Genomic DNA, 26,959 nt, shown 5'->3' with positions numbered 1-26,959 from the left:
AATATCTATTGCAATTAAGTGAAATTCCAAAACAACAGCATTCATTTGAAATATCATTTTCATGACATCATAAATGACTTACTGTCATTTTTGATCAATTTAATATCTCCTTGCTGAATAAAAGTATTCATTTAGTGTAGGAAAAGTCAACCTTAATACATAATAGAGATCAATTGTTGTTTAACAGCTTATATTGTTTTTCTTCCAACAGCTTGCTAATAACAAATTAGGCAAACCATTGAAATGGAAAATTATGCTCTGAAGACTATTTCCTGGAACCAAAAATAAACCCAATTTATCCTAAATGCTTCATTTAAAAAACAATTTGACAGTATTATTTAAAGACTATGAGAAGAACAAAAATAAATGGATAATGGATTCTCACTTCAGGATGAGACTCATTGTTTCTTTTCTGTCTTTTCCCTGGAATGGCAGAGAACCCGTAAGCATCTCAAACTGTATAAAAGAGAAACAGAAAACAACCATTAAAGCAAAATATATTAGACAAGATATAACTGACATCAAAGCAGGTTTTCTCCACTTCTGCATGAATATGTTCATACCATCAGTACTCCAAATGACCACCAGTCAGCGCTGTGGGTGTGACCCTGCCGGTTAACCACCTCCGGAGCCATGTACTCTAACACAGTCCAAAATCTGAGAGAGAGAGAGAGAGAGAGAGAGAGAGAGAGAGAGAGAGAGAGAGAGAGAGAGAGAGAGAGAAAAACAATTACACCACTTAACATGGCTAAATGTCTATCCTTTGGTAAACTGGTGTTTTATGGTACCTGTGAGTTTGATATGTCCCTCTTCATCCAGGAGGATGCTAGAAAATAGAACACAGAAAATGTATTTATGTCTGTACAGTGAGTCATGTTAATAACAAATCTAAAGAATATCACACTCATACTTCACAGTAGGTAGCAGAATTCAACAAGTAGCAGAATTCATGGTGTGTATGTGTTTATAAGGTCAAGAATCTCCTCAATGAGATTACGTTGTGTGTGTGTGCGTGTATATAAGTACTTCTCAGGTTTGAGATCTCTGTAGATGATGCCGATGCCGTGCAGATGATCTAGACCCAGTGCCAGTTCAGCCAGATAAAACTTCACATCTTCTTCTGTAAACATCACCTGAACACCAAAGAAATTATGTGAATACAAAGGAGATAAATGAGAGGATATTGGGATCATTGTTATGAGTATTATATACCTCTTTTGACAGCCTGGTGAACAGATCCCCTCCTCTGAGGAAGTCCAGAATCAGATAGAGTTTACCCTCCGTCTGAAAAGCTGAACACACCCACAAAGAAGTGCACTTGTGACTAGTGTATCAACACTGAAGTTAATATAATCTGTTAGTCATTTATAATAAGCTCTTACAGCTTCCTCTATAATATAAGGCCTCGGTTAAGCAGGAAAAAATGCAAGATTACAATGTTCAGTTAACTTAAGTAATGTAATAACACTGCAAACATGGAGCCTGAACTGTAAAAAAAACTCTTTACTCTTTACATTAATTCAAGGACCAGAATCATTCAGAAACACTGAATTGAAGTCATTTAATAATTCCTACTTAATAAAATCACATACAGCGCAGTAATTCAATAATAGTAGCTTTTGTGACATTTAAAGGGAGAGTTCATTCAAAAATGAAAACTGTCATAATTTACTCACCATCATGTCACCGAAGTTTCAAAGAGTATGCAAATGCCAAAAGACCAAACTTGAAGTTGTTATTCACTTATTATCTTCTCATCCAATAAGCTGTTAACTACTGCAACCAAACTGAGTCGATGAGTTGATTCAATTACTGAATCAACTTATTCACTGAAATGATCCAACTCGATCGGACTTCACTACTTCTCTCATAAACATCAAGGAATGGATGGTAAGATTTTTAGTGAATAACAACTTAAATGATTTCATGTTCATCAAATAAAGCTATCGTGTGACTTCTGAAGTCTTGGAATATGCTGCTTTTATTATACTTTAAATGGTGCTAACTCACCATAATGGAGTTTAACCACAAACGGATGGTTGACGTCTGCCAGGATGTCTCTCTCCATTTTAGTCCTCACACGATCCCTCACTGTGACGAGAACAATTTCACACAGGTTTTGAGGAAATATTTGGCCACAGCTGATGTAAAGTCAACTTGAGCATGAAAACATTTTCTACTGGGAGCGACTGAAGTGGGAAGTCTAAAACAGAAGTTAATCAGATAGCATACGTTTTTAGGAAGTGTTGTTATCAGCTCTCATTAGATCTGTAAAGGGCACTCTTTTTAGGAATAGAGAGAAAGGAGGAGGAGAGAAGAAGAGATAGCTACTGAGATTTCAATCAACTGACACCTGGACCTAAAACCTTTTCTGTCATTGGGATGCACACTAAAAAAACAGGAAGTAAGTGTACCCACAGAGGAGTTACCATAAACTGTGACCTCGCTGACATTGACACAAATTCAGATTTACAGTTGAGGCAATATGCCAAAAAAAGCCAAAATATTGTGTTTACTGACAGTGCAAACCCCATCTAATAGGTCTGACAATAGTATATGAAAATGGTAAATTCATGATTGGTGTAATCCTCAGGGTTGGTATCTGTGGTCACACAAAGACTGGGAGTGACACAAGAGTAAAGAAAGAAAAACAGGCCAGGAGAACAATGCGAAATGAAAGTAGCTGTTGTTGTAGCGCTGTTCATGTAGCAAAGGAAGCTTGTGTGGTTTGTGGTGTGTGTGTTTGTGTGTGTTTACACTGATGCTGTACCTTTGAGTGTAGCCTTTCTCAGGACCTTCATGGCATAGAGCTGGTTATTGTCAGGAGGGGTTAACTTTCGTACTAAAAACACCTGTGCACACACACACACAAAAAACATGCTTTCACTCGAAACCGTTATTGTAACTGCTGTGCTAAATAATTAACTCAGGTTAAGTCAGTTTTTAAAGGCACTGGGATATTTATTACTATTAAAAGAATATAAAAACACATAAAAAAAAAATCTTCTCTGTTTTTCAGGTAGCACACCATTGTGGGGCAAAATTCACCATAAAAGAACTGGTTAATTTTTATTTTATGAGTTAAAAAACTTCCCACGGGAAGTTGTATTAAATTGAATGACAGGAAGAGAACTTGACTGAATTCTAATTTAAAGAAATTCAATGCTGGTAGCTGTAAATATTCACAGGTCATTGCTAAAAGTTGTCATATTTAATTAGCAAAAAGGTCCTCAAATGTCTTGTAATTGAGATTGAGTTCAATTCAGGATGGAATATCTTCCCAAGCAAATTAGAGCATTCTGGGAAATTAGGTGTTCCCATTTTTTTTTTAATGCCGTACCATTCAAAGGTTATGGATCAGTAAGATTGTTTAATATTTTGAAACAAGTTTCTTATGCTCACCAATGCTGAATTAAATAAAATATTATGAAATATTGTTACAATTTAATATAACAATTTAATTTTTTAATTTTTTAATATTAAATTATGACGAGTGGAGCAGGGCCGAGAGCCGTGGGAACAGAGCGAGGCCGATGGAGTAAATGATAATGAGCGACACCTGCATCACTTACGGGTCTTGAGTCCCACGGAGGAGCTCCAGAAGGATAAAAGGAGGAATGAGGACAGTGAAGGACGAGAGAGGACCAGGCCTGAATTTTTATGTTGTTTTATGTGGCAGTCGTCCATGAGTGGCTGCCGCTTTTACTTTTGTTTTGTGTTCATTCATTTGTTTATTAACATTCCTGCCTTCTTCCCGATCTACGAACTTTGTTACATAAATGTAATTTATTTATGTCATGGCAAATCAGCCATTATTCTTCAATATTAGGATCCATCAGAAATCATTCTAAAATGCTGGAAACAAAAATCTTGTGTAACATTGTAAAAGTCTTCAAAGTCACTTTTATCTTACTGAAACCCCAAACCTTCATACAGTAGTAGTGCATATAAATCAATTAAAATGAAGCATCAATTTCAACAAAAATTATGATAAGCATTTGATCAGTTTGATTGGAGACATTGGTTATTAAACACAATTCTACATCCCGAAATTCAAATTTGATGCTGTTTTATTTGATTGCTACATTAATTCAAAATCAGCAAATGAAACAGATGTTAAAGGGATTCTCTATTTAATTATTAATGGTGATACAGGCAAGGGCTGTGTGAAGTCTATCTACTAGTCTTTGCTTCACAGTTCAAAGTCGACAAACACAAGATGTCTATGAATTTGTGCAGTACAGAAGTATCTTCTTTTTAAAATAGTTTTTTTTAGGAGAGTCTCTTTACCTTTCCAAATGAGCCCTGCCCCAGCACTTTGAGCAGCTCGAACTGTGAGGGGTCCGCTTTCTCCGCCCCCTCCTTAACAACATGTGTGATGTTGATCTCTTTGATGTCACCATCGTCCTACAACATAAGAGACAGAGATGGATATTATCTACAGCTTCTGTCAGGATAGTTGGCATAAAACATATACAGATCTTGATTATTAAAGCTCAAAGCTGGCTTAAGTGCACAATCTCCAATGCAGGAGTAAAATGAACTTTAAGCCATTTTCTTTAATCATTTCACAGTAACTACTTATCATGTATCATAAAGCAGATTATCATGTACATATGTCACTGACTGGTGTTCGCTATTTCAAGATTGAATCAATACCACTGTCAATAACAAATATCTCCTGTGACCTAAACACAATTATGAGATCTGAATTAGACTCAAAGGGGGTTTCAAAGCGCCAGCTATAGGGGATAGTTTATAAAAAATGCTTGTACATATATAATAATTATATCAGGGATTTTGTCAGGGATCAGTTGCATGTATGTGCTTTGAATAGAACCTGCAATTTCTGTGGTTTCATCCAAGACCATTAAGATACCACCACCACTTATTTAATAGTTATTTTGCAAGTTTCAGCAGCAAGGGTGCAGTTGAGATAAGTGAGGCGAAGTTCATGCAATATAATGCCACATAGAAAAACACTTTAAAACTCTCATATAAGAGCATGTGATGACTAACAGTCTATCCATTATTAAAGCTGATCAAAAGTATGAAGGCTCTGCTAAAAGTAAAGTGCTGTGTGTCACATTTCCCCTGTGACTAGAGAGAAAGAGAGAGAGGGTAAGCATGTTTAGGAGGAAATGGTTAATGGTTGAATCAAAATAAAACACTGCATTTAGGGGACGCAATACAATAAAAGCACACACTGTTCACTAACATATCAAACCCAGTTAGACATATATCAGAAAAACCAGCTACTTGGACACAGCCTACAATGCTGACTAACTGACCAACAAAATCATCACTGGAATGGAAACATTACCAATATGTCAATAAATAAATCATTTAAAGGGATAGGCCTAGTTCAACTCAAAATTATAATTCCGTCATCATATACTCATTCTGACGTTGTTCAAAACCTTTATGACTATTCTGTGGAACACAAAGGACATTCTGAGAAATGTCTCAGTGGTTCTTTTTTTTCATACAGTGGAAGTCAATGGTCACCAAAACTGCTGAGTTCCCAATAACTTATGCTTTACAGAAGTCATACAGGTTTGAACATTTGGGTGAGGAAATGATGACATAACTTTCATTTCTGGTGATTGGTCAGCTTGTGGCAGATGCTACAGTTGATATCTGTGTAATTGTGTTCAGTTTTATAGTTTATGTACAAATTATCTCTTTAAAAAAGTCTACAGCACATAACAAATGCTAGTTCAGGTGGAAGATAGGAATTCAGTCTGTGTTCACCAGCTTTTCTGCAAATGAATCAATTAGGCCCTGAGCTCAGATTAATTAATTGATTTATTTGTGGTTAAAAAGTCTTTAGAATTAATATCACATGTTATTATTCGAATTACTTTGTAATTTCCCAATTATTCACTTCAAAAGCCTCTCAGTTTTATCAAAGTCTGAAATCCATTTATTTTTGGGTGGCAATTTTTTGCTATTTTAATGACGAACACAAGTCAGCTGAAGTTCAAAAAAGGAGGAGTTCTGCACTTGACAGGTTTAAGGGTGTTACTAACACTTGTATCATAAAAAAGGGAAACAAACAGCCACAGTTTAGTGTCACAGTGCTCTGAAGCACATTTCATAGCTGTTCTCCCGCAGATGTACCACATGAAAGATCCATTTGACGTCTTGTCTTAAGAAAAACGACAAAATTCAAGTAACAAACATCTGACAAAATCAAACAAAATCTGAGTGTTTGACTTGTAAAATGACATTCTAAGCAATTAATTAAAGAAAAATTTGTTTACATATACATACAGCAAGTGTGGTCTTATTCAACAATACAAACTTAACATTTCGCCTCAAAATACAACCACCCTAGCAACAAACAGCAAACAGCAACTCCTCTACAAACCAATGCCACTATATACTGTGTGTGTGTGTGTGTGTGTGTGTGTGTGTGTGTGTGTGTGTGTGTGTGTGTGTGTGTGTGTGTGTGTGTGTGTGTGTGTATGTGTGTGTGTGTGTGTGTGTACTGACCGTCCATGATGTATGTTCATCTGTTAAAGCAGCACTAGACTGAGCCGAGTTTGTGGTGCTGTTCGTCTCCTCTCTGGACTGAGTGGAATTCTCTAAAGCCTTACTTTGCTGCCTCTTGAACAGGTAGAAAGTCAATAACTTACTGACTTTAAACTTCTTCTTCTCTTTCTCCATCTCTTCATCCCTCCTCTAGCCAGGGCATTCCACTGTTACCCCCATCCGCCTGCAGTCGGGGCAGCCATAGACAACAAAACTCATCCCAGAGAGGGAGTGAGCAGAGTCTGACAGTGTGTGAGAGAGTATGGGGAGTCAGGGTGTGCTCAGCCCTACTCGACAACTACAGTGAGGCATGCAGGAAGAGGAAGGAAGAGACTGAGACCAGAAAACAGAACTGGTGAGAGAGAAAAAAACACACACAGAGTCACACACACACAGAGAGAGAGAGAGAGAGAGAGATAGAGATAGGAAGGAAGACAGGATGTGACAGTAATGTGTGACAGATGGAAGAAATTAATTTATATATTTATATTTATATATATATATATATATATATATATATATATATATATATATATATATATATATATATATATATATATATATATATATATATATACATATACATACATACAAATCATTTTATTATATGTCAAGAGTGTTTTTTATTATATTTTGTTCAGAAGTTATTTTTTATTTGCATTACTGACACATTTATTTTATTATTATAGGTGTGTTATGAAGAAATAAATATTAATTTTGTGAACATGAAATATTTTATATAATTTTTTGTTACAAAATAATACTGGAAAACTAACATTACTACTTTTATTTTATTCCGTTAACAAATGAAAAGAAACAACAGATGAAAGAACAACTGAATAAGAATGAGCAAGTTAAACAAAACACAGCAAGAAAGGAAAAAACAAAAGAAAGAACAAACCGAAAGAAAGAAAGAAAGAAAGAAAGAAAGAAAGAAAGAAAGAAAGAAAGAAAGAAAGAAAGAACACAGATCCAGAAAAGAAACAGACCAAGAAAAACATTTCGGCCTAAGATGTAGCTGAATGCCTCAGTCGGGTGGACACTTAAATGCTTACCCTGTCCCATAATGCCTTGCTGATTTCCCCTCTCAGTGTTCTCCTCCCTCACTGTCAACAGAGCCAGCAATACAGTGGTGCTTTAAAACATACAGGTTCTTCATCTGACCCTAACCAGTCCAGCCTGATACTACAGGAGATAGTCATAATCAAAGAAACAACAAACACTTAGGAAAGCCATTAAAGGTCCGTTTTTGGCATGTCCCAGAGCTCCTCTTCCTCTAGACAGTAAGATAGAGCTCAAAGAAGAAAGCAGGTGGCAGCAGAAAGCTCAGAGATCTTACCTTCACATTGATATCAGCAAACTCTTTCTCTGCCCAGGTGATCTGTGACTTGTACTGCTAATGTGGGGTTGGGGAGGAAGAAGCAAACAAAGAGAGAATCAAACTAAGAACAAAATGAATGTTTTCTTTGCACTTCCACCCCTGTGCACTGATGAAGCACCTAAGAATCTTCTCTCTACCAAAGTTTTGATAATTAAAGAGATAGATCACCCAAAAATCAATATCCTGTCAATGAAAGACTGAAATCTGCAATGCTATTCAATGATAATCTTCCTCTTCAGTGTGTAGAACGTTCACTTTGTTCTGAAACAGGGACTTAAATTGGTACAATTCAATCGGGACGAGTCCACCTCATTCAGACGATCTCAGAACGAATGTTTTGTGCAGATCGGGGGCCTGTATCATGAAGCCGGATTAGCTGGCTAGCCAGGTAAGTTTCAGTTTAGTTTGCACCAATCCTGGGATTTAGGTACCATGAAAGTGGCTTGGCTTTCAGCAGCGTTCATTGCCATAGTAACTTACACTCCAAAGCTGACCTGCTCCAGGGCAGGTTATGTTCTGGGTAAGAGACGTAAAATGGAATTTGGACCAATCAGATGTTAGAAAAGTGACACGTGTGTGACGCAAAAAAAGTAATTCCCCCAGTTTCTCTTCCTCAAAATTATAGGTAATTATATTGTAAATAAAAATATTTATATAATATATATATAGTTTAACAATTATTTTACATTTTTATATAAATATTAATATATATGGATCATATGTAAAATAAATAAGCTGTAGAATCAATAGATAATGCTTTAAAAATGACCACGTTACCTTACATGTCTGAGTCACTATCGCTATTTATCATCAACCAACCGTATAAACTAACTTCACAAGTTTCACTTGTGACTGCACTGATAGAGCCAGATAATTTCTTGTACAAAGTACTTTCTTCAGTGTACATGCATTTAAATTCCTCATATTCTTCAGTCTCTTAACCTTTAGCAAAAGAGTTTTGAGTCTCACTGGGTTTCTCGTAAGAAGTGAATCACACTTGCTCTGTTTTGCAAGGCATGTGATTGGCTGTTCGCCACAGATGTCACACATTCATGTGCATGCTCTCCACAAACTAAGGATCAAAGCCATAGTTGAAAAAGAAAGTTGATGATCAGCATCAAGGTACCAACAAAGCCAGATTGTTGGTTTGGTTTTGTTTTGTTTAACTACCATCATGGTACAGGCCCCTGGGCGTAATTGCTGTGCTCATATATGTGCCTAAACAAACCAAACTAAAGCCCAAAGTAATGTCCTCATGACGCAATTTTCATCATCAGAAGTGTCTGCATGCATCCCAATTTTTGTGACCACATACAACAGCGCAGACATGAGGTGAATGTTAAGACAGAATGAGTCAAGTAGGTAGACAAAATGAGTCGAGGTATTGTGCATGTGCCGAGCTCTTCTTTCTGTGCTCATCCGCGGTTGAGTATATTGAAACTGTGTGGACGCAACTGTCAAAACGTGGAAAGCAGAATGCGATGTATAACTGGGCCTTAAGGGGAAAACATGCCTCTGGTTCTGAAATAAATGCTCCAGCTAGGTGTGAAAACACCTTAAAGGGTCAAAATGGCCCTATGCTGATTTGGAGAGACACAGAGGAGAGGAATTGTTGAATAAAGTTGTTATTTTTGTTTTCTTCGTGTACAAAACGTATTCTCATCGATTCATAACGTTATGGTGGCAGATGGACTATTCTGATGATGCTTATTATACTTTCCTGGACCTTGACTCTGTTATTTATTTGGCAGTCTATGGGACAGTCTCAAGCCTCCCTGTTTTCATCCAAAATATCTTCAATTGTGTTCCGAAGAAGAAAGAAGCTTTTACGGGTTTGGAACGACATGGGGGTAAGTGAATAATGACAAAATCTTCATTTTGGGATGGAGTATCCCTTTAAGTCAGTGAGTTGAACTCACAAACCAGATCACTCAGATTAGCAAACTGGATCATATAAGGGATTTATTTATAAGCTTTCAAAAAAAGACAAATATTTATTATTATTAATAAAAATTATAATTATTAAAAATTATAATTAAACTTCACATCAAAAGTAAATTTTGGTCCATTGCTTCAAAAGACTTTAAATACAGTGAGCCATATGGATATTGTTACACTATAAAACAGTGACTGACAATCTTGATGGTAAATAAATGTTAGCATTTTCATTTTTTTTCATGTGAACTATCCCTTTAATTGCTGTAGTAAAGAACTAAATGGTCGTTTAGTGTTGAAACAAAAACACTTTATCAGTCGAAACTTCCTGTTTCAGCTGGGGTTGAGAGAAAAACTTCTCTAATATTCCTTCTGCAGTCACTCTTGCATTCACTTGTGACCTTTAATACGCATGTGTAACAGATATGCACTCTCCATGAAACGTCTTATTTTATGCATCACTTTACTTTCACTCTGCTTCAAAATGACCAGCACCACAACACAAACACCAACAGGGAAAACATATGCACAAATAGCACTTCCGCGGTAATTTTTTTTGTAATAGCTATGAGCACATCCTTATTTGTAAGCTCTCCATTAGTTACAGTTGAACTAAAATGATTCTGACAAAAATTTTAACTGGACAATTAATAATTGATATAAAAACTAAAAGAGAAACACAGGATTTAACACCTAATATTTTTTCTGCAATGCTGAACAACCCACAAAGCTACAGGCAGCAGGGGGTTTTTTTGCATCGTAAACCAGACGTTTCCTGTTTCAGAAATGTTCAAACCAGTTCGGTCACACAGAAAAGTCATAGTGAAACAGCTTACAAATGAGGGACGTGCCCACAAAAAACTTGTTTAAAAAAACCTTCAGTTGAATTTTAAACATAAAAACATCAAGTCACAACATAGAGGATAACACCCCATCTGCACCTCTCTTTCCTAACCACATCTGAATAGAGCGTGTTTCCTGTATCTCTCATCCTAAAAAACCCTTCTACCCCACTTCCCTCGATTCCCTCGGGTAAAGTACAAGTACACTTGCCTGTTGCATTCGTAGCTTGGTGCGGAAAATATGCCTCCACATCTCCACCCTGACCCATGTCCCTAAGGACAGAGACTTCAGCAAGGGCTGTCTGTCACAGGGCTCTCTGTCTGTCTCTCTCTCTCGCACACAGACCTTTTAAGTCATTCGAAATGGGGAAATGTCAAAAAACGTAAGGGACAGTCGGGTGATGCATATTTATATGAGGGGACCGGCAGGAAATGGTGAAACTTTAGAGAAAAACTGCATGTCAATCTGAGTCACATAATTCCTTTCTTGGTATTGACACAGAACTGTTTCTACTCTTCAGTGGCTTTAGTTGCGCAAGAACGAGCTCTAGATGTCATTTACCAAGCGGACATGTGTTAACCTATTTTTGACCAATTTTGTCCCCACCACTTGAGCAACAGGGTTTCAACTGGTAAAGTATGCTGCTGGCAACACTGAAGTCATAGGTTCAATTCCCTAAAAATGCACTGTAGTTCACTACATATAAACACATACTCCAATTTAATTAAGTCTCTTATGTGCAATGAGGATGCATTTATTTTATCAAAAATACAGTAAAAGCATTAATATTGTGAAACTGTTTTCTGTTTTCAATTTTAATGTACTTTAAAATTAAATTAATTCCTGTGATGGCAAAACTGAATTTCCAGCAGCCATTACTCTAGTCTTCCGTGTCCTGTGACCTAGATCCATTAAAATCATTCTAATGCTGATTTGGCACTCAAGAAACATTCCTTGTTATCACAGTTAAAAACAACTGTACTGCTTAATATTTTTGAACAATGTAGATTCTGTAAAAAATTTAAAATTCATTGTTAGTTTATGATACATAATGCAGTAATGAATTATAATGAAAATTTACTGTAAAGTTTTGAATAAAAGCAAGAACTTCTTTAAATAGGTGCTCAACCTAATTAATATTCATGACCCTTTACCAGCACACTGAATGCTTCGTGACTTCCCACAGATGTTCACACCTTCCCCACTCACCCGCCAGTTAAAAAAACAAAACAAAGTGATGCTAGTGGTCAAACAGTCCTCCAAAACCATCTGAATGCAAGTTGCAGCAGTTACAGCTCTGTGTGTGTTGCTAAGCAGTGAGTGCTGCAGTGTTGTCTTGAGTGCTGCACGCGACTCATCTCTTTGTGTGGCCACCTGTTGCACTGGATTTACAGAACTGCTCATTCTGAACAAAGACGCGCATGCAGCTGGTGCGTGAGTGGAAGCGATGTGCATTGGTCACACCAATCAGCTGGTAAAGGGCTTGAAGAGGCTTAAGAATTAATTGGCAAATATAAAGTGGGAAAAAACAGTTTGAGTCTCTTTGATCAGTGAAAGGTGTTTATGAATATGTATGCCACCCTCATTAACTGAGCCAATAAACATGAGATTCTAATGAGAAGAGAATAGTCTGGTTGGGCTGGTGGGAAGTGGCTGAGCACTTCATAGTTTAAGAGTCTCGGACAAGGACGCATTGTTCTGGAGTCTCTTAGCCATGCCCACACGTACACAGGTATTTTTATAAGCGGAGTTTTTCCTTCTGTTTTTAAAAAAATCCCTGTCCACATGAAATAGCAAACGCATGTTATGATGCACTGTCAAGAGCATGCCAAGCCAACAGGTGGCAATATAAGCTCAACTGTAAAGCCATGTTGGCCAATCATAAGCCTGAAAAAGTTTCCAGTAGGCGGAGATAACAGCGATGGCTCCATCGTCGTCATCTTGGCAGTGCGTCACCACGCGACTTTCCCGGAAAATCGAAAATGGGCAAAAAGGTGGGAGCTGGTTGCTGAAGCCACGCCCACCTAGCTTGACGGCATTGTCAGCAGCAGCAATCCACCTGTCACTCAAGTGACCATGCCCTTAATTATGCATAACTTTAAGGCTTAATATAATTTAAACGGATGAGTTATAAAAAAATTCGCCCCCTCACAGTTGTCATGAAGGGCAAAATTAGCTATATAGACCAAAACCACTTTTTGAACCAGGCTGTAAACATGTTTTTTTCTGCTATAAAGTTGGGCATTTTAACATGGGACTGACTCCCTTTTGCAGCCAGCCTCAAGCGGCCAGTCGATTAATTGCAGTTTTAGTCACTTCCGTGCTGGCTTCATGAGAAAGAGCGGGAGGTTGCCACTCGGTCACAAGCCAAAAACACGATAACATTGCAACCAGAGTTTTTGAAAATCTTCACTCTGGCAGGCGTTTTCAAAAATGTTCGGTTTCAGTGACCTGGCGCTGCGTTTGCGTGTAGAAAAAGCTGCAGTTTTAAAAATAACCGCGTTCGTGTGGACAGGAATTTGGAAGCAGGGAATGGGTGCGGATGCAGCGCTGTAGCCGGCCACTAGAGGGCAGCGCAGATCTGTGTAAATGGTAATCATAATTAATAATCAAAAATAAAAAAACTTCAAAAAAAATAATATAAAAAAAACATCCTGCTGTGTAAAAAGAAAAGAAAAGGTAAAGAAGCACTGCATCTTCTTTCAGAATTTGCACTGCGACATCCAACAGCAGCACAATCCAAACACGTTTACAAAGCTAATCATTGTGGGGCCTTGCCATAGACTTCTACTGTTTTTATACAGAGTCTGACATAATATTTTCTATCCACTAAACCTAAACCTCTCAGAAACTTTTTCTGCATTTTTATATTTTCAGACAAACATCATGTAGTATTTTTAATAATTTATTTCCCTTGTAGGAACTGCTGGCCAGTCCCCACAAGGTCAAAAAAGTCAAGTTTTACTATCATTGTGTGGACATTTGGTCCCCACAATACAGGCAAAACCTGACCACACACACACACAAACACTGTCCAAACCCAAATAACACTTATTAAAGAAAACCTTAAAAGTAACATTACCAAGTCTTTTTTTGTTTCTTTTGTCTTTATAAGACAAAATTCTTTCCTATAAGGGATCCACCAATTTGATTCAATTTCATGTTTGTTTAAAGGGGAACGGTTAATATCTGATCTAAACCTCAGTCTTCAGCAAATTCAGTTTGAACAAGCATCTGTAACCTGATAAGCAGCTCATTCAGTAAATCTTATTACGGTCAGAGACTTTATCGAATGCTAGACTTTCCAGCAGAAATCAGGGTGTACCTTCAGAGCTTCAGATATACATAAGTGAAGTTTTGCATATAAAATGTACACGCATTCACATTTATCTAAAGAATCATTAAAGATAAACATTATGTATTATGTAACATTATGTAAACATTATAAGATTTCATCTGTCCACTGAAAACTTTCTTCCGCCTAAAGTGTGAAGTGCTGAGAATCAAACAAACCTTAAGGTTGCTCTGAACATACTGGGGAGGTTCCTGTTATCATATTCAGATTCCTGTTTCCTGTTATTCTGTGATTCCGGTTGCTTTCCTACACAAACACCAGTGCTTTCGTACAAGGCTGTTCTATCACATTATTAAACTACATAAATCACAATAACTGCATTTTTAATAGTGCTGTCAAACGATTAATCACATCCAAAATAAAAGTTTTTGTTTACATAATATATGAGTGTGTACTGTGTACATTTATTATGCATATATAAATACACACACATGCATGTATATATTTAAGAAAAATGTTACGTTTACATTAAATATATTTATATATGATATAATTTATATGAATATAAATATATACATGTAAATACATGTAAATATTTTCTAAATATATGCTGTATGTGTGTGTCTTTATATGCATAATAAATAAACACAGTATACACATATATCATGTAAACAAAAACTTTTATTTTGGTTGCAATTAATCACGATTAATCGTATTTTTAACCTCTGAGTTATGGCATTCATGAATACTCCCGGATTTTGATTCTCTTTTGACTCTTGTTTCTGCTGTGTTCATGATAAAATCAAGACAATAAAATACAATAATAAACTCAATATAATAACTATGAAACAACAACAAAAATATCTCTTCAATCCCTTCAATTCGATTGAGTTAGGTAAAAAAAAAAAAAGTACTTCATCATATCATAGGATAAATATTGTTATACATCTCAGCGAGGTTCATATTTCTTGATGGCATGACGCCTGTCTTATAAAAAAGAAAAAAAAAACAATCCATGCAAATCAGATAAATGTGAGGACTGGAAAGTGCAGATGAACCTAACCTTACTGCTTAAGTGAACAGCCTGTCTGACACAGAATACTGAATCATAATAGGCTGTTAAAATGTAAATAAATTCAGAGCGTTTGGAGTGAGTCATGTCAAGTCTGGAAGGGCTAAATATATGTTATTTCTAACAGAAGAAGAGAGGAAAGGCTGATTACTCAATAAGGCTTTGCTCCAAATTTTTTTTTTTTTTTTTTTTTTGCTTTTTGTATCTAAAAAAAGTACCAAATATTCAAGATTTGAGGGAGACTGAATATGCCATGGAATAATCATATCGGTCAACCACTGATCTAAACATTTGGTGGGGATTAGCGCCCTTAATGTCTGCAGTGCTTACAACATATCATGTAACATTTTGCTCTATATAAGTGCTCTGTAAATGTAGTTATTCATAATGGGGAAAAATTTGTCTGATTATCAGATTAGAATGATATTCGAACAAATCTATAATTGAGTCACATATTAGACACCAAAGGCTTTGTTAGAATGCAAAAACTAAAATTATGACTAAAAACAAAAGTCATTAGGATGTTCATCAGGAAAGATGAACTAATCTCTTTTTTGCTTTTATTACAGTATGAAACTGCTTTCAGTTCTTTTAAAGAATTTACAAACACTCCCATTTCCAGTGTACACTGTTGTAAGCAGTGCAAATGACAGAGAAAGAAAACTAAATGTAAAAGAAAAAAAAGAGTTCAGTTCACTTACAGTAAAATATATTTGTATATTATTATTATTATAATAATAATTACTATTATTTTTATTAATAATAATAAGACTAAACTATAATGTAATGTAATATATATGCTTTTAGTATGAATGTGAATCATTGAAATAATGGCCACTTTAATATCAATGATTATGCTAAATGATAATATGAGATAAAATACTGTATGCAAAAAAGAGACAAAAAAGTTTGCTAAACCCTATTTATGTAGAATTTATTATTATAATTTAATTTTTATTTACTTTCCACTAATTTTAAGTATGTTTATACAGACTTTTTTCACTACTGCTTCAAGCTACAAAGTCCAGAGGGTATTCATATATATATATAGTATTTATTTAATTACTAAACCAGTAATAGATCAATCACAGAGGGTTTCAATCAGTGTTTAATTACTAAACCAGTAATTGCATCACTTCTGGCAATGACAGAATGCCATCTCTAGAATCTAGTGTCTGAGATTTGTGAATGAGTTATACTAGTCAGGTGTGAATGGAAGATTTGGGTTGTTGGGGGGAGTGTCAAAAATAATGGGAGTCATTGTAGTGATGAGAAGGAGCAGAGTAACCATGGAAACTGCTGTCAGGATGGAGACAGGTTTGAAGACGAGAGCCATAGGAGCGTCAGAAGGCTCTATGCATGTATAGTAATTTACATGAATTATACATGTACACATGCAGTACGTTTCAAACAGATAACCTATCGGACTGGGATGACATGGACCTAGTTAACTGGTTAAACTCGTTTTGTAAGAATACACAGAGCTGGTGTCCGTCACACCTGTGCAAGATGAAAAACCAGATCACCTTAATACTTACATCACATGCTGACTCTGGACAGAAATATTAGAAGATGTGACGTTTGCTTACGCATATACGCAAACCAAGACAGAACTGATTGACACACACACACACTCTAAGATTAATGTTGTCCTGGGAGTGGGCTGGGAGTACAGGGCGCACAGGGTGATCGGGCACAGGTAAGAGGGAGTTGCATTCAGAGTCTGTAGAGTTTTGGATCAATACCATCATTCTGCTAAAAGTCATTTATGTTTTGTGTGAAATGGATGAGATTTACACGTGATAGAATACAGACACAACAGCGTCAATTCTGTGACTCACTGCAATATTGACTTTGCAACATTGAATCAACACAGCTAGCACAGCAAGTCATTGCTAACCAAAGCACAACCTTACAATAACAACCAATAATTCAAACAATATCTGGTGGGATTATGTTTCCAGCAGGTTGAACACACCCCAGTACAGACGGTGGCCATAAAGGGTAATGATTAATCCACTCAAAACCTTTGGCTTTGACCAGGGTGATCTGAGAGTAGAAAAACTGAGAGGAGAAGAGGGGATGAAACAGACTTTGTAAAGCAGGGGTGCTGTGTCTGCGGAGAGGACAGTAGTTTAAGAGCTCAGGTGGAGATAAATCGTGATACGCTCGCACCTGAAATGAGTGTCTGAAGGTCAACCAGGAGCAGCAGCATCCTGAGCTGTTAAACAATTGATGGATGTGAGGTAGAGATGGGCATCTTCAAGCCTGGCCAACTTTTCTCATTTCTACAGGCCTGTTGATAAATGGAACAGAGATGTGTGTAATTTAAAACACTGCTGCATTACAGTGTGTTTGTCACTTCAATATGACAAGAATGAAAGATAGAGCCTGAGAGGAAATCTTAAACTCCATGCTGCACTAAATGCACAGTAGCTTCTATCTTTGTGAAAAAAAACAAAACAAAACAAAAACACAATTTGGGAGCTCAAATTTGTACAGGCATTTTCTATAAATTGTGAAACGTGTCAGTGCAATAATATCTCCTATACTAGACAAGCAAAAACATTCTCCATTTCTAAATGAGGTGATTATTTTAAATACACTTAAAAAATGTTTGTTGGCACAATCTGATTAGTGTATTTTGCATCTGCAGCTTACAGAAAGAAAACCAAAAAATCTGTAAAAATGCTACAAAAAAGAAAATTGGTTAAATATCTAATTTAGTCATGAAACTAAAATGACACCCGCTGATAGGTCCTTAATGCAATCTGCTAACACATCATCACTACATGGCACAAGCTTTTGCATCTGCAGCTAAATGAGCTTGTTTGTGCAACATTTAAATAGTCTGGTTTCAGTGTTTACTGTAGGCAGGTTTTGCAGCTCACTTGCTGATCAGAAACCCTCCACCTCCCCCAGCTCCAACTGTATAGATCTGCAAGTGGGTAATTTCATGTATGCTATTTGTGCAGCAGCAGTATGTCTAACATGCTTATAGCAACATGCCTGTGAATGTATTGCCAGTAGTAAGTCTTGACAAGGTCAAATACATTAACATTGTCATATTCATCACATGCATAACTATTCCATTATCATGATTGAGTTTTAAGTTACCTTTCCAAATGTTGTGAAAATCGGTAAATGATTTAACATTGCATTATTTGGAATTTTATGGTAAAATTACTGAGTTGTTGAAAATATTGCCATTGGGGGTTTGTGTTACATTCTCTAACAACTTGTAAATTTAAATAACAAAACTTATTTGCTGACTAACACCCTGATGTTTTCAATTATTCACTTATACTACGGGGCTGTTGAATGCTTGAATCTGATTGGCTGACGAACGTTCTGAGGTGTGCAATTATTTTCTGGGAAACGCACGGCGAACGTAGTTCCAGTCAGCTCTCCTGACCGCATTACAGTTCCATATCACTTCTCACAGTAAAGCTGTAATAACAGAAATTTCAGGTCTAACAAAAACATCCACATGACAGATGATTTTCCGAAAGTAAATACACATGACATTTCTCACTAGAGAGGTAATAACAGCGCTATTTAGAGACACTGCTGCAGCCTAATTCACACAAGCTCTCTCTCATCTGATCTATGTCTTGAGGTGTGGTAACCATAGTATAAATGGAATAAGTGACTCTGGGGCCTTTGATTTATAAGAAAAATAATTATTTTTCTAATAACTCAACAGCCCATCGTCAATTATTCCTTATGTATTTGGCCCTGTGCAATGTCTATATACAAGTATTGGCCATGGAGAGGCCACTTACAATGAACTCATCATGTAGCTTTCGATAGTATCATCAGTATTACTATGATATAACTATGTTATCAGAACATTAATGGTAAAAATGCATATTTTGGTAGTTTCAGTAATTTGGTATATTAACATCATGTTACTCAATTAATGAAATATATGGTTGAAAGTTGTAAAATATGCAGGCATCCCATAAACAAGGTAACAGTTTTTATACAGTAAATTTAAAGGAGACATATTATGCCCCTTTTTACAATATGTAATATAAGTCTCTGGTGTCCCCCAAAATGTCTCTGTGAAGTTTAAGCTTAAAATACTCCACAGATCATTTATTATAACATTTTGAAAATGCCTATTTTGAGTGGAAGCAGAACCGTGTTGTTTTTCAGGCCTGTCTCTTTAAATGCAAATGAGATGCTGCTCCCCACCCCCTTTTCCATAATAGAGCTGCCATTATAGACCCCTTAATCGCCTACGTCACTGTGACGTCACCGCTCTAGCTGGAGGCAAAACATAAGAACTCATAGCAGGCGCGCTAAAAGTTTGAGGTTTTGACTTTAAAATGTCGTCTTGTTGTGTTTTTGGCTGCCAGAATAGAAGGAACAGCACTTTTGGTTTAAAACTAAAGTTTCACCGGACCCCGGCCGACATTCCTTCACAGAAATCAAGAAGACAATTGTGGTTGAATGCAATACGGTGGTACAGACTAGACAGAGACGATCATAAATAATGCTCGTGTTTGCAGTGCACACTTCATATTAGGTAAAATAATCTATGCATATGTACTGGTGTGTTGGTTTTATCTAGTACAAATCAGCAAATTTATGTTTTATAGGTGAAAAGTCGCCAACCTTCAGCGCACTAGCTAGCTTAAATGTTAAACAAACATACAGCGATAGATGTGTGTGCCATCCTTTGAATGGTCTCTTAAAATAATCCACATTGCTAATCATAGTTAGCCCAGCGATAGGTTACATTAGACAATAAGCCTTGACAAAAATTCCCCAAACCACCCGAAAGTAATTCATATGTTGTCTAGGAAATATACAAAACCCGGTTAAAATGTTTCCAATGAGAACAAGATACAAGAACTACACCAGGCTTAGCTAAAAATAAATAAATTAGGCTACTGTAATGTTATCCACTCGTCATTATATTTTGGTCAGATAACCAGTTTGGTCAGTGAACTGAGTGATCAACTGAATTAATTGATAAATGTATGCTAACTTTGTCACGGTCCCGCAGAGTCAGTGACTGTACATATTCGGACAGTTCCGAACCTTCTTCTGCATCCATGTTTAATAAATCCCTCCTAAAACGTGCTAGTTTACGCTTGTCAACATTGCCTCCGCGCCTCTTTTTGCCTCCAGCTAAGCCCCGCCCACCCGGAGACGTTGCAATGTTTACAAACTTTTAAGGGGTCTATAGCTCGGTCCTGCTAAAAACATTTAGAAGAGCTAGCATGTTTTGCTCAAACTTTGATACACCGAACTGATACACCGTTGTCACTTGCAAAATCAAAATGATGGCTTCGTGGGTATAAATTTACAGATTAAGGAGCGGTAATATTATAATGAGATCCCTTTGCAACTAACAAAAATGTATTAATTAAAAGGCATTTATTTATCCCTAAAACAGGCTACCCAAGTGAACAAGATCACTCTTGATTGGTCAGTGACATGGGACAACATTAAAGAGAACACTTTTTATTATCTCTCTAGCAATCAAGCATGAAAACGCCAGGATTTTTCTGCATGAGCTTGGCAGAAAAAGTACCGCTTCCATTCTGCCTCTGCCCTTTCTCCTATTGAAAATAAACTGGAAACTTGCAGAAACCACTGTAAAACGGCCCTTATAAGTCTCACGAAACAGCATCTCTGAAATATACATTTCCTTACAGTATTATGTTGACTGAACTGAACCTCTGCAAGGCCAAGACGCACAGCAAGAAACCTTGAGCCTTGCTGTTTTTGTCCGACAATGACAGCAGGGTCACAAGGAGGTTCACGCTTTAGGCCAGACAGTTGTGAAAAAAAAAAAACTAGCTTCAACACCTAAAGACGTCTGAATCTATTTCTGCCTCAACACACCATCTGTCCTCCATGAATCTGCTCACATAGAGCTCTGCAGCCAAAAACAAATATAAACAATCATCTAACATCTAACAGCAAAACCAAATGAACAAAACAAACCTCTTGCATTAAAAATGTGCATGTGTTATTGGAACAGAACAGACTAAAACAAAACAATGAAAGTTGCTCACAAAGCCATATGATGAGCCAACTGAGATTATAACAGAAGACTCAACTGACCAGGTCTACAGTCAATTTTCTGAAGCCATATGATAATTTCATGTGAGGAACAGGCTAAAATTTAGAGGGGACATAACACACACAGTTTCTGCCAATCTCATGTTAATCTTGAGTATCTAGAGAGTAGTATCGCATCCTTCATATCTCCCAAGACTCTTTAGTTTTATCAGATTTATAAAAGAAAGATGCAGCTTTATGCTTCTCTCCGAGCTCCTGGAGGTGTGACGTGGGCGGAGCTAAATCTTGGACCTCTCCATCTTTCAGTTTCAAATGATCTGCAAATCCAGCGTCGAACTGGGCCATGTTTCTAAAACATTTGTCACCGAGATGCTGGGAACAAACAAACACACTTGTGCAACTCCGTTTGTTCCCCCGATAAAGCGCTGCCAATGACTTCCATAACCTGAATGAAGCACGTTGATGGGTTGCTCTTGCTCTCAATCTGGTTGGATAAAGTGGAAAATAAACATGAAATCTATTTAAGGTCTGTTAGGAGAAAACCACTGCAGGCTGAGCCATCTTTAGCTGATGGGGCAACAAGTGTTTCTTCCATGCAGCAGTCAAGTCGAGGCCAAATTTATTCAAGAAATCTCAGCATAAACATATTAATGTTTCATCAAGATGCAATAGCAGCCGTGACAGCGAGTCATGTAATAAACTTATAACACAAAATAACTCTGAAAGAGAATATTTAAACACTGCAAGAGGCTGTATGAGAAAAAAACTAAGCGATAACTAGGCTACTGGAGAGAACGAGATAGAGAGAAGAAGTGATCAAAGAAGGGAGTGTTTCTTTTGCTTTGTGGACATCAGTAGCTGGATGAGTCTCTTTATTGTGTTGACTATGTGTGAATCACCACGAATGGTGAAGAACAGTATGTGCAAACAGGATGTGTACAAACACACACACACCACACTTTTAATCTCTCCATCACACATTCGGAAGGTGCTGAATTGCCTGATTTTAATCACTTTAGAAAATAATATAGTATAAAATGCTTGTAAATGAATAATTTAATAAAAGGTTTTCTGTTAGTATCTCATGATGAGTCATGCATTTGATGTTGAGCTTTTAAAGAATAAGTACTCAAAGCATTATTAGCAGACACGTGCAAGGTTTAGCTTACATTTATTCACTTGACAGCCATTTTCATATAAAGGCTTTATCTAAAGTGATTTACAGTACACTAATGTTCAACAGTTTGGGATCAGCAAGTTTTTTTTTTAAAGAAATTAATACTTTTATTCAGTAAGGATAAATTAAATAGATCAAAAGTTAAAGGCCATCACACTGTTACAAAAATTTATATTTTTAAATAAATGCTGTTCTTTACAAAAATCTACTTATTTAGACACATATTAGGCAGCACAACTGTTTTAACACTGATTATAATAAACATTTCTTAAGCAGCAAGTCAGGATTTAAGAATGATTTCTGAAGGATCATGTGACACTAAAGACTGGAGTAATCACTGCTGAAAATTCAGCTTTGTTTTCACAGAAATAAAGTACATTTTATTAAAACAGAAAACCATTACTTTAAATTTAATAATACCTCACAATATTGCTGTTTTGCTGCATTTATGATTAAATAAATGCAACCTGGATGAGTATAAGGAACGTCTTTGAAACCATTAAAAAACAAAACTTACTGACCCCAATCTTTTGAACAGTAGTGTAGATTGCATTCAAAGCATACAGGATATTGTATCACTTTGTATGTTCTCTGGGGATCAAACCCATCATCCTGGAGTTTTTTTAAGCACTTTAACAGGAGCTACCAATTAGATTTTTGGAATCAATAAACACAATATAAATTAATAATGATGTTCTTCAAATATCTACATTGTATCAGGAGGCAAACAAACAATTGCAGATGGCTAAACAGTAATATTCGATCCTAACTTGCTCACATTAAAAGCAAATATCAACATTTATAAATAACATTGATTTATTACACAAAACACTCATACACAGTCAACACACAACCATAACCAACTAGATTTCGCTAACATATTACGCCACTTACTGCACTAACCTTTTCCCCTTCTATTCATTTGTCTCCAACACCTTCCCTGTCTAAATCAACCTAAAACCCAAGAAAAAAACATGCTAAAATGAGAAAAGTTATAGTAGGAGTCATGGAGTAGGAGTAGGAGTGGCCATCAGATTAGTTCACTCAAGTATTCTGCACTGCAGTCAGACAAATAATACGATGCACATGCAGCACAGAACACACTGGCGTGATGTCACACAAGATGATGTCATCCTGCTAGGAGAGGGGGAGAAATCAAAACACCACTAAGATTATAAAGAAAAAACATACAATAAATTTCCCCTCATTACATAACAGATGACATATAGAGAGGAAAAACATGTGTAAGAGTAGTAAGAAAGAGCAGATCATATTTTTCCTCTGTTTACAGTGCTGAATAAGAGTACAGAAGACTCTCATGCCAAAACGTGTCTAAAATGACTCACTTTGAGAGCAGAGCATGTGCAGGTGTCAGCAAATCACTGCTGGCAACAATATGAATCAACACTGAGCCGAGCCGCTCAACACAAGAAAACATGTCAACACAAACTAGTGCAAACACAATGACAGGGATATCTTCAACTGAAGGCCCTTTTAGCCTGTGCACATGAAGTGTGTTTTAAGAGTTCCACTTTCCACTTTTGACACTAGTTCATTCAAGAACATCTACCAATGTATACATACACAGCACGAGTGCTTTCCACTTTTTCTGCTTTTTGGCAGTGAAACCTCATGCCACACCAATGGTTATTGCCATTGATACTGTGATAATGATTATTAATGTTGAAAAAACAGAACACAATTAAAAAAATGTTTTGTGCATGGGGAAAAGGAACATTTTGGAGAGTGCAGAATTCAGTATGCAAGGATTTCCAACAAATTTCTTTCTCACTGACTAATGTAAACATCTCCAATTGTCCACTGCATTCATACGAGTGAGAATTTTTAATGCAGTGGGAGCAGATGTAAACTCAATGCCGCAATTAACACTTTTCAATTATTTTCACATTTTAATACATCTCAACACAGGATTTGATTTCATAGTGTACTGTACAGAGATCTGACCGTATCTTGAATATGGGGGCATTTTTGCTAGTAGCCACCAATAATTTCTGACCCTGATCTGCACTGTTTTCATACATGGCCTCTCTGCAAACCAACTGACAGAAATCCGCTGTAGCTACGAAGTAATTTACTACATGAGAAACACAATCGCTGTGGGCTTATTCGATTTCTGCACACAAACTTGAGGCATCTTATGATTGTGTAAAGCCTCAATCAAATAGAGAGCAATACACACAACAAGCACCGCTGGGTTGAAGATGCTCTAAAACTCATTTAACACATCACTCTCAGCATGCATGCATGTGAGAGCCTGAGAAATGTATAGACGAAGGAGCATAATTCAGAGTGAGAGTGAAAGACTCATGAGAGATATAAAAAAAAAAATTTTCTGCACTGCAGTCAGATCTTCCTCAGATGAAATGCATTGAACTAAACACATCCGTGACAATAAAAGATCTCCCACAACAGCTCTAAATAAGAACAGTATGAGCTAAATTGTTTCATATTTTGGATTAAATCAGGCTGACTACGGATTCAGATGATTATGGGACATTCTTATTTCTTCCACTTACAAAAATAATTAACTTGAGAATGATCACAGGCTTACATACTGTATCTGTAAAACGATTCTCAAGCTGACTTTACACAGCCGAATTAAAGCTGCTCTGATCAGGCTCTGTAAAAGATGTGCAGTGAGACACTGGTATTAAAGGCGGCTCTGATGTTGCTTCTGTGCAAACAAAATGCAGCCTTAAACTTTGTTGTTGACAGACTATATCATTCAACTGTTATTTTTTTTCAAATTATTATATTTAGCAAGGACACATTAAATTAATCAAAAGCGACATTAAAAATTTGCTACAAAAAATTATTTCAAATACAGGTTCTTCGTTTGAACTTTTCATACTGACAGGAATAAAACACGTTTTAAAATATATTAAGAACACAATTGTCCATAGATCAAAAAGCAGAAATAAAGCATGAAAAAAAAAAACACTTGAATTTAATGTCTATGGGCTAATTCCAAACCGAAGTGAGCATCCCCATGCCCTACTCCCTTCGACCCTTCGAAGAGCCCCAGAGCCCTTGAAGTGTGTTCTTCGAAGGGTGTAGGGCATTACTGCCTCGTTTAAGCATGTTCATGTTTTCCCTCATCTCAGGTTGTCTTTCAGAGCAGGACCTGTGTGTTTGCTCTCCTTGGAGGCAGCCGATGATGCTGGAATGTAAAACATCTCCTCTCAATGGCAAGTCCAAGCAGATTCTGTTAAACAGAGCATGATCACATACACACACAGACTGTCCTGGAGTCACAGCAGGACATGACATGACCTCAGACTAGGCATGGGCCGGTATGAGATTTTGACGGTATGATAAACTTAAGCAAAAATATCACGATTTCACGGTATCAAGGTATTAATGTTACAGCTCTGAAATGTGTTATTTTTAAATGAATGGGTAAAAAAAATTTTCCAGCTGGACACAATATTTTTTGTTTTTGAGCAACATACAGAATATATTAGAAACAGTAGAATTAGTTTATTTTTTTCTTTGATTTGTTTCTTAGAAAGAAAAAAATAAGGACTGACATCTTTATTTAACCTAAATCTGTAATTACAGTTATTTAATTTTAGTTATATAATTCATATACATATCATTTATATCATTTCATATCATTTAGTTATATAATAATAATCATACACATAACTTGATTTAATAATAACAACCCAATTTGAAGTAAAAACAGAATGTTCTGACAAGCTTTGTGAAATTATACCACCTACACTGTTCAGAAGACAGTCAGCTCCCCTCAGAAACACATTCATATAAACACCCAAATCAATATTGAGGATTTTCTTCCCAATAGTCCGTGCATCATGAACAGTGAGTGATCTGCCTGCTAAAGTATTTTTCTCTGTGCGCCCGTCTGCAGCGTCTCTGGCCTTTGTTAACGGGCGTTAACAGACTTCATATTTTCACATAAATTACATTTTGGAAAATGATTGCATTGCGACGCAGTTTGTGCGAGTCCAGAACAGAGAGTGGCAATAAGGCAAAAAACGTCCGGTTGCCGATCGCGTAAAGGCCAAAGTGTATTTCGACTGTCCGCGCACCGTCGGCATTACGTTATTTTTGTCATCCGCGCTCATCTGCGGTTAAGTATACTTTTTAAAGCTGTGCGGAAGCAGCTGTGCGTGAGATGGAAAGGACCGCTGAATGTGAAGTGTACCCGGGCCTTAAGTTCGACCATCCTACACACACGTGACTGACAGCTCGCTCGCACCAACAGGAGGAGGAGGGCTCAGTGTTACTCTCTACACTGCACTCAGCCTGAGGGATTCCTACTCTTTCAGTCACTGAGGAGACATGTAAAACAGTGCATATCGCAGGAAAGGTATAATGGAAAATATTAGTGGTTTTGAAACCGCGATTTTCAAATCGCGGTATACCTTGAAACCGGTAATCGGCCCATGCCTACCTCAGACTGCTTGAAGGTCCTTTCAGAGTGGATCATAACTGCAACAGGAACACACACACTCGGTGTGAGGATGGCAGGTGATTTGTCATTTCCAAGGGAGCGATTACTCAGACTGAGTGAGCGAGTGTGACCTGTACTCACAGTGAACATACAAACACACACAGAGAATTAACTTACTCTACTGAACCCCAGCTTGCCTGAAGTGTCACCATGGTTACACATCGCCATGGATACAC

The 26,959-nt window shown here is 36.8% G+C and overlaps 1 protein-coding gene across 1 annotated transcript in view; it reads right to left on the bottom strand.

The window, feature by feature from the left end:
- The window catches only part of LOC109108447 (ribosomal protein S6 kinase 2 alpha-like), a 57,890-nt gene that overhangs the window by 6,223 nt on the left and 24,708 nt on the right, over positions 1–26,959 (bottom strand). The window contains 10 exon segments of the mRNA XM_042774137.1: positions 386–456; positions 564–643; positions 646–657; positions 789–826; positions 1,027–1,133; positions 1,213–1,292; positions 2,011–2,091; positions 2,771–2,852; positions 4,291–4,407; positions 7,877–7,933. Coding sequence (XP_042630071.1) covers positions 386–456; positions 564–643; positions 646–657; positions 789–826; positions 1,027–1,133; positions 1,213–1,292; positions 2,011–2,091; positions 2,771–2,852; positions 4,291–4,407; positions 7,877–7,933 — 725 coding nt within the window.

This window comes from Cyprinus carpio, chromosome A17, assembly GCF_018340385.1.
Source record: "Cyprinus carpio isolate SPL01 chromosome A17, ASM1834038v1, whole genome shotgun sequence".
NCBI classification, from domain to species: Eukaryota; Metazoa; Chordata; class Actinopteri; order Cypriniformes; family Cyprinidae; genus Cyprinus; species Cyprinus carpio.
Note: the sequence above shows the minus strand (reverse complement) of the source record. Positions and strands in the feature narration are given on the sequence as shown.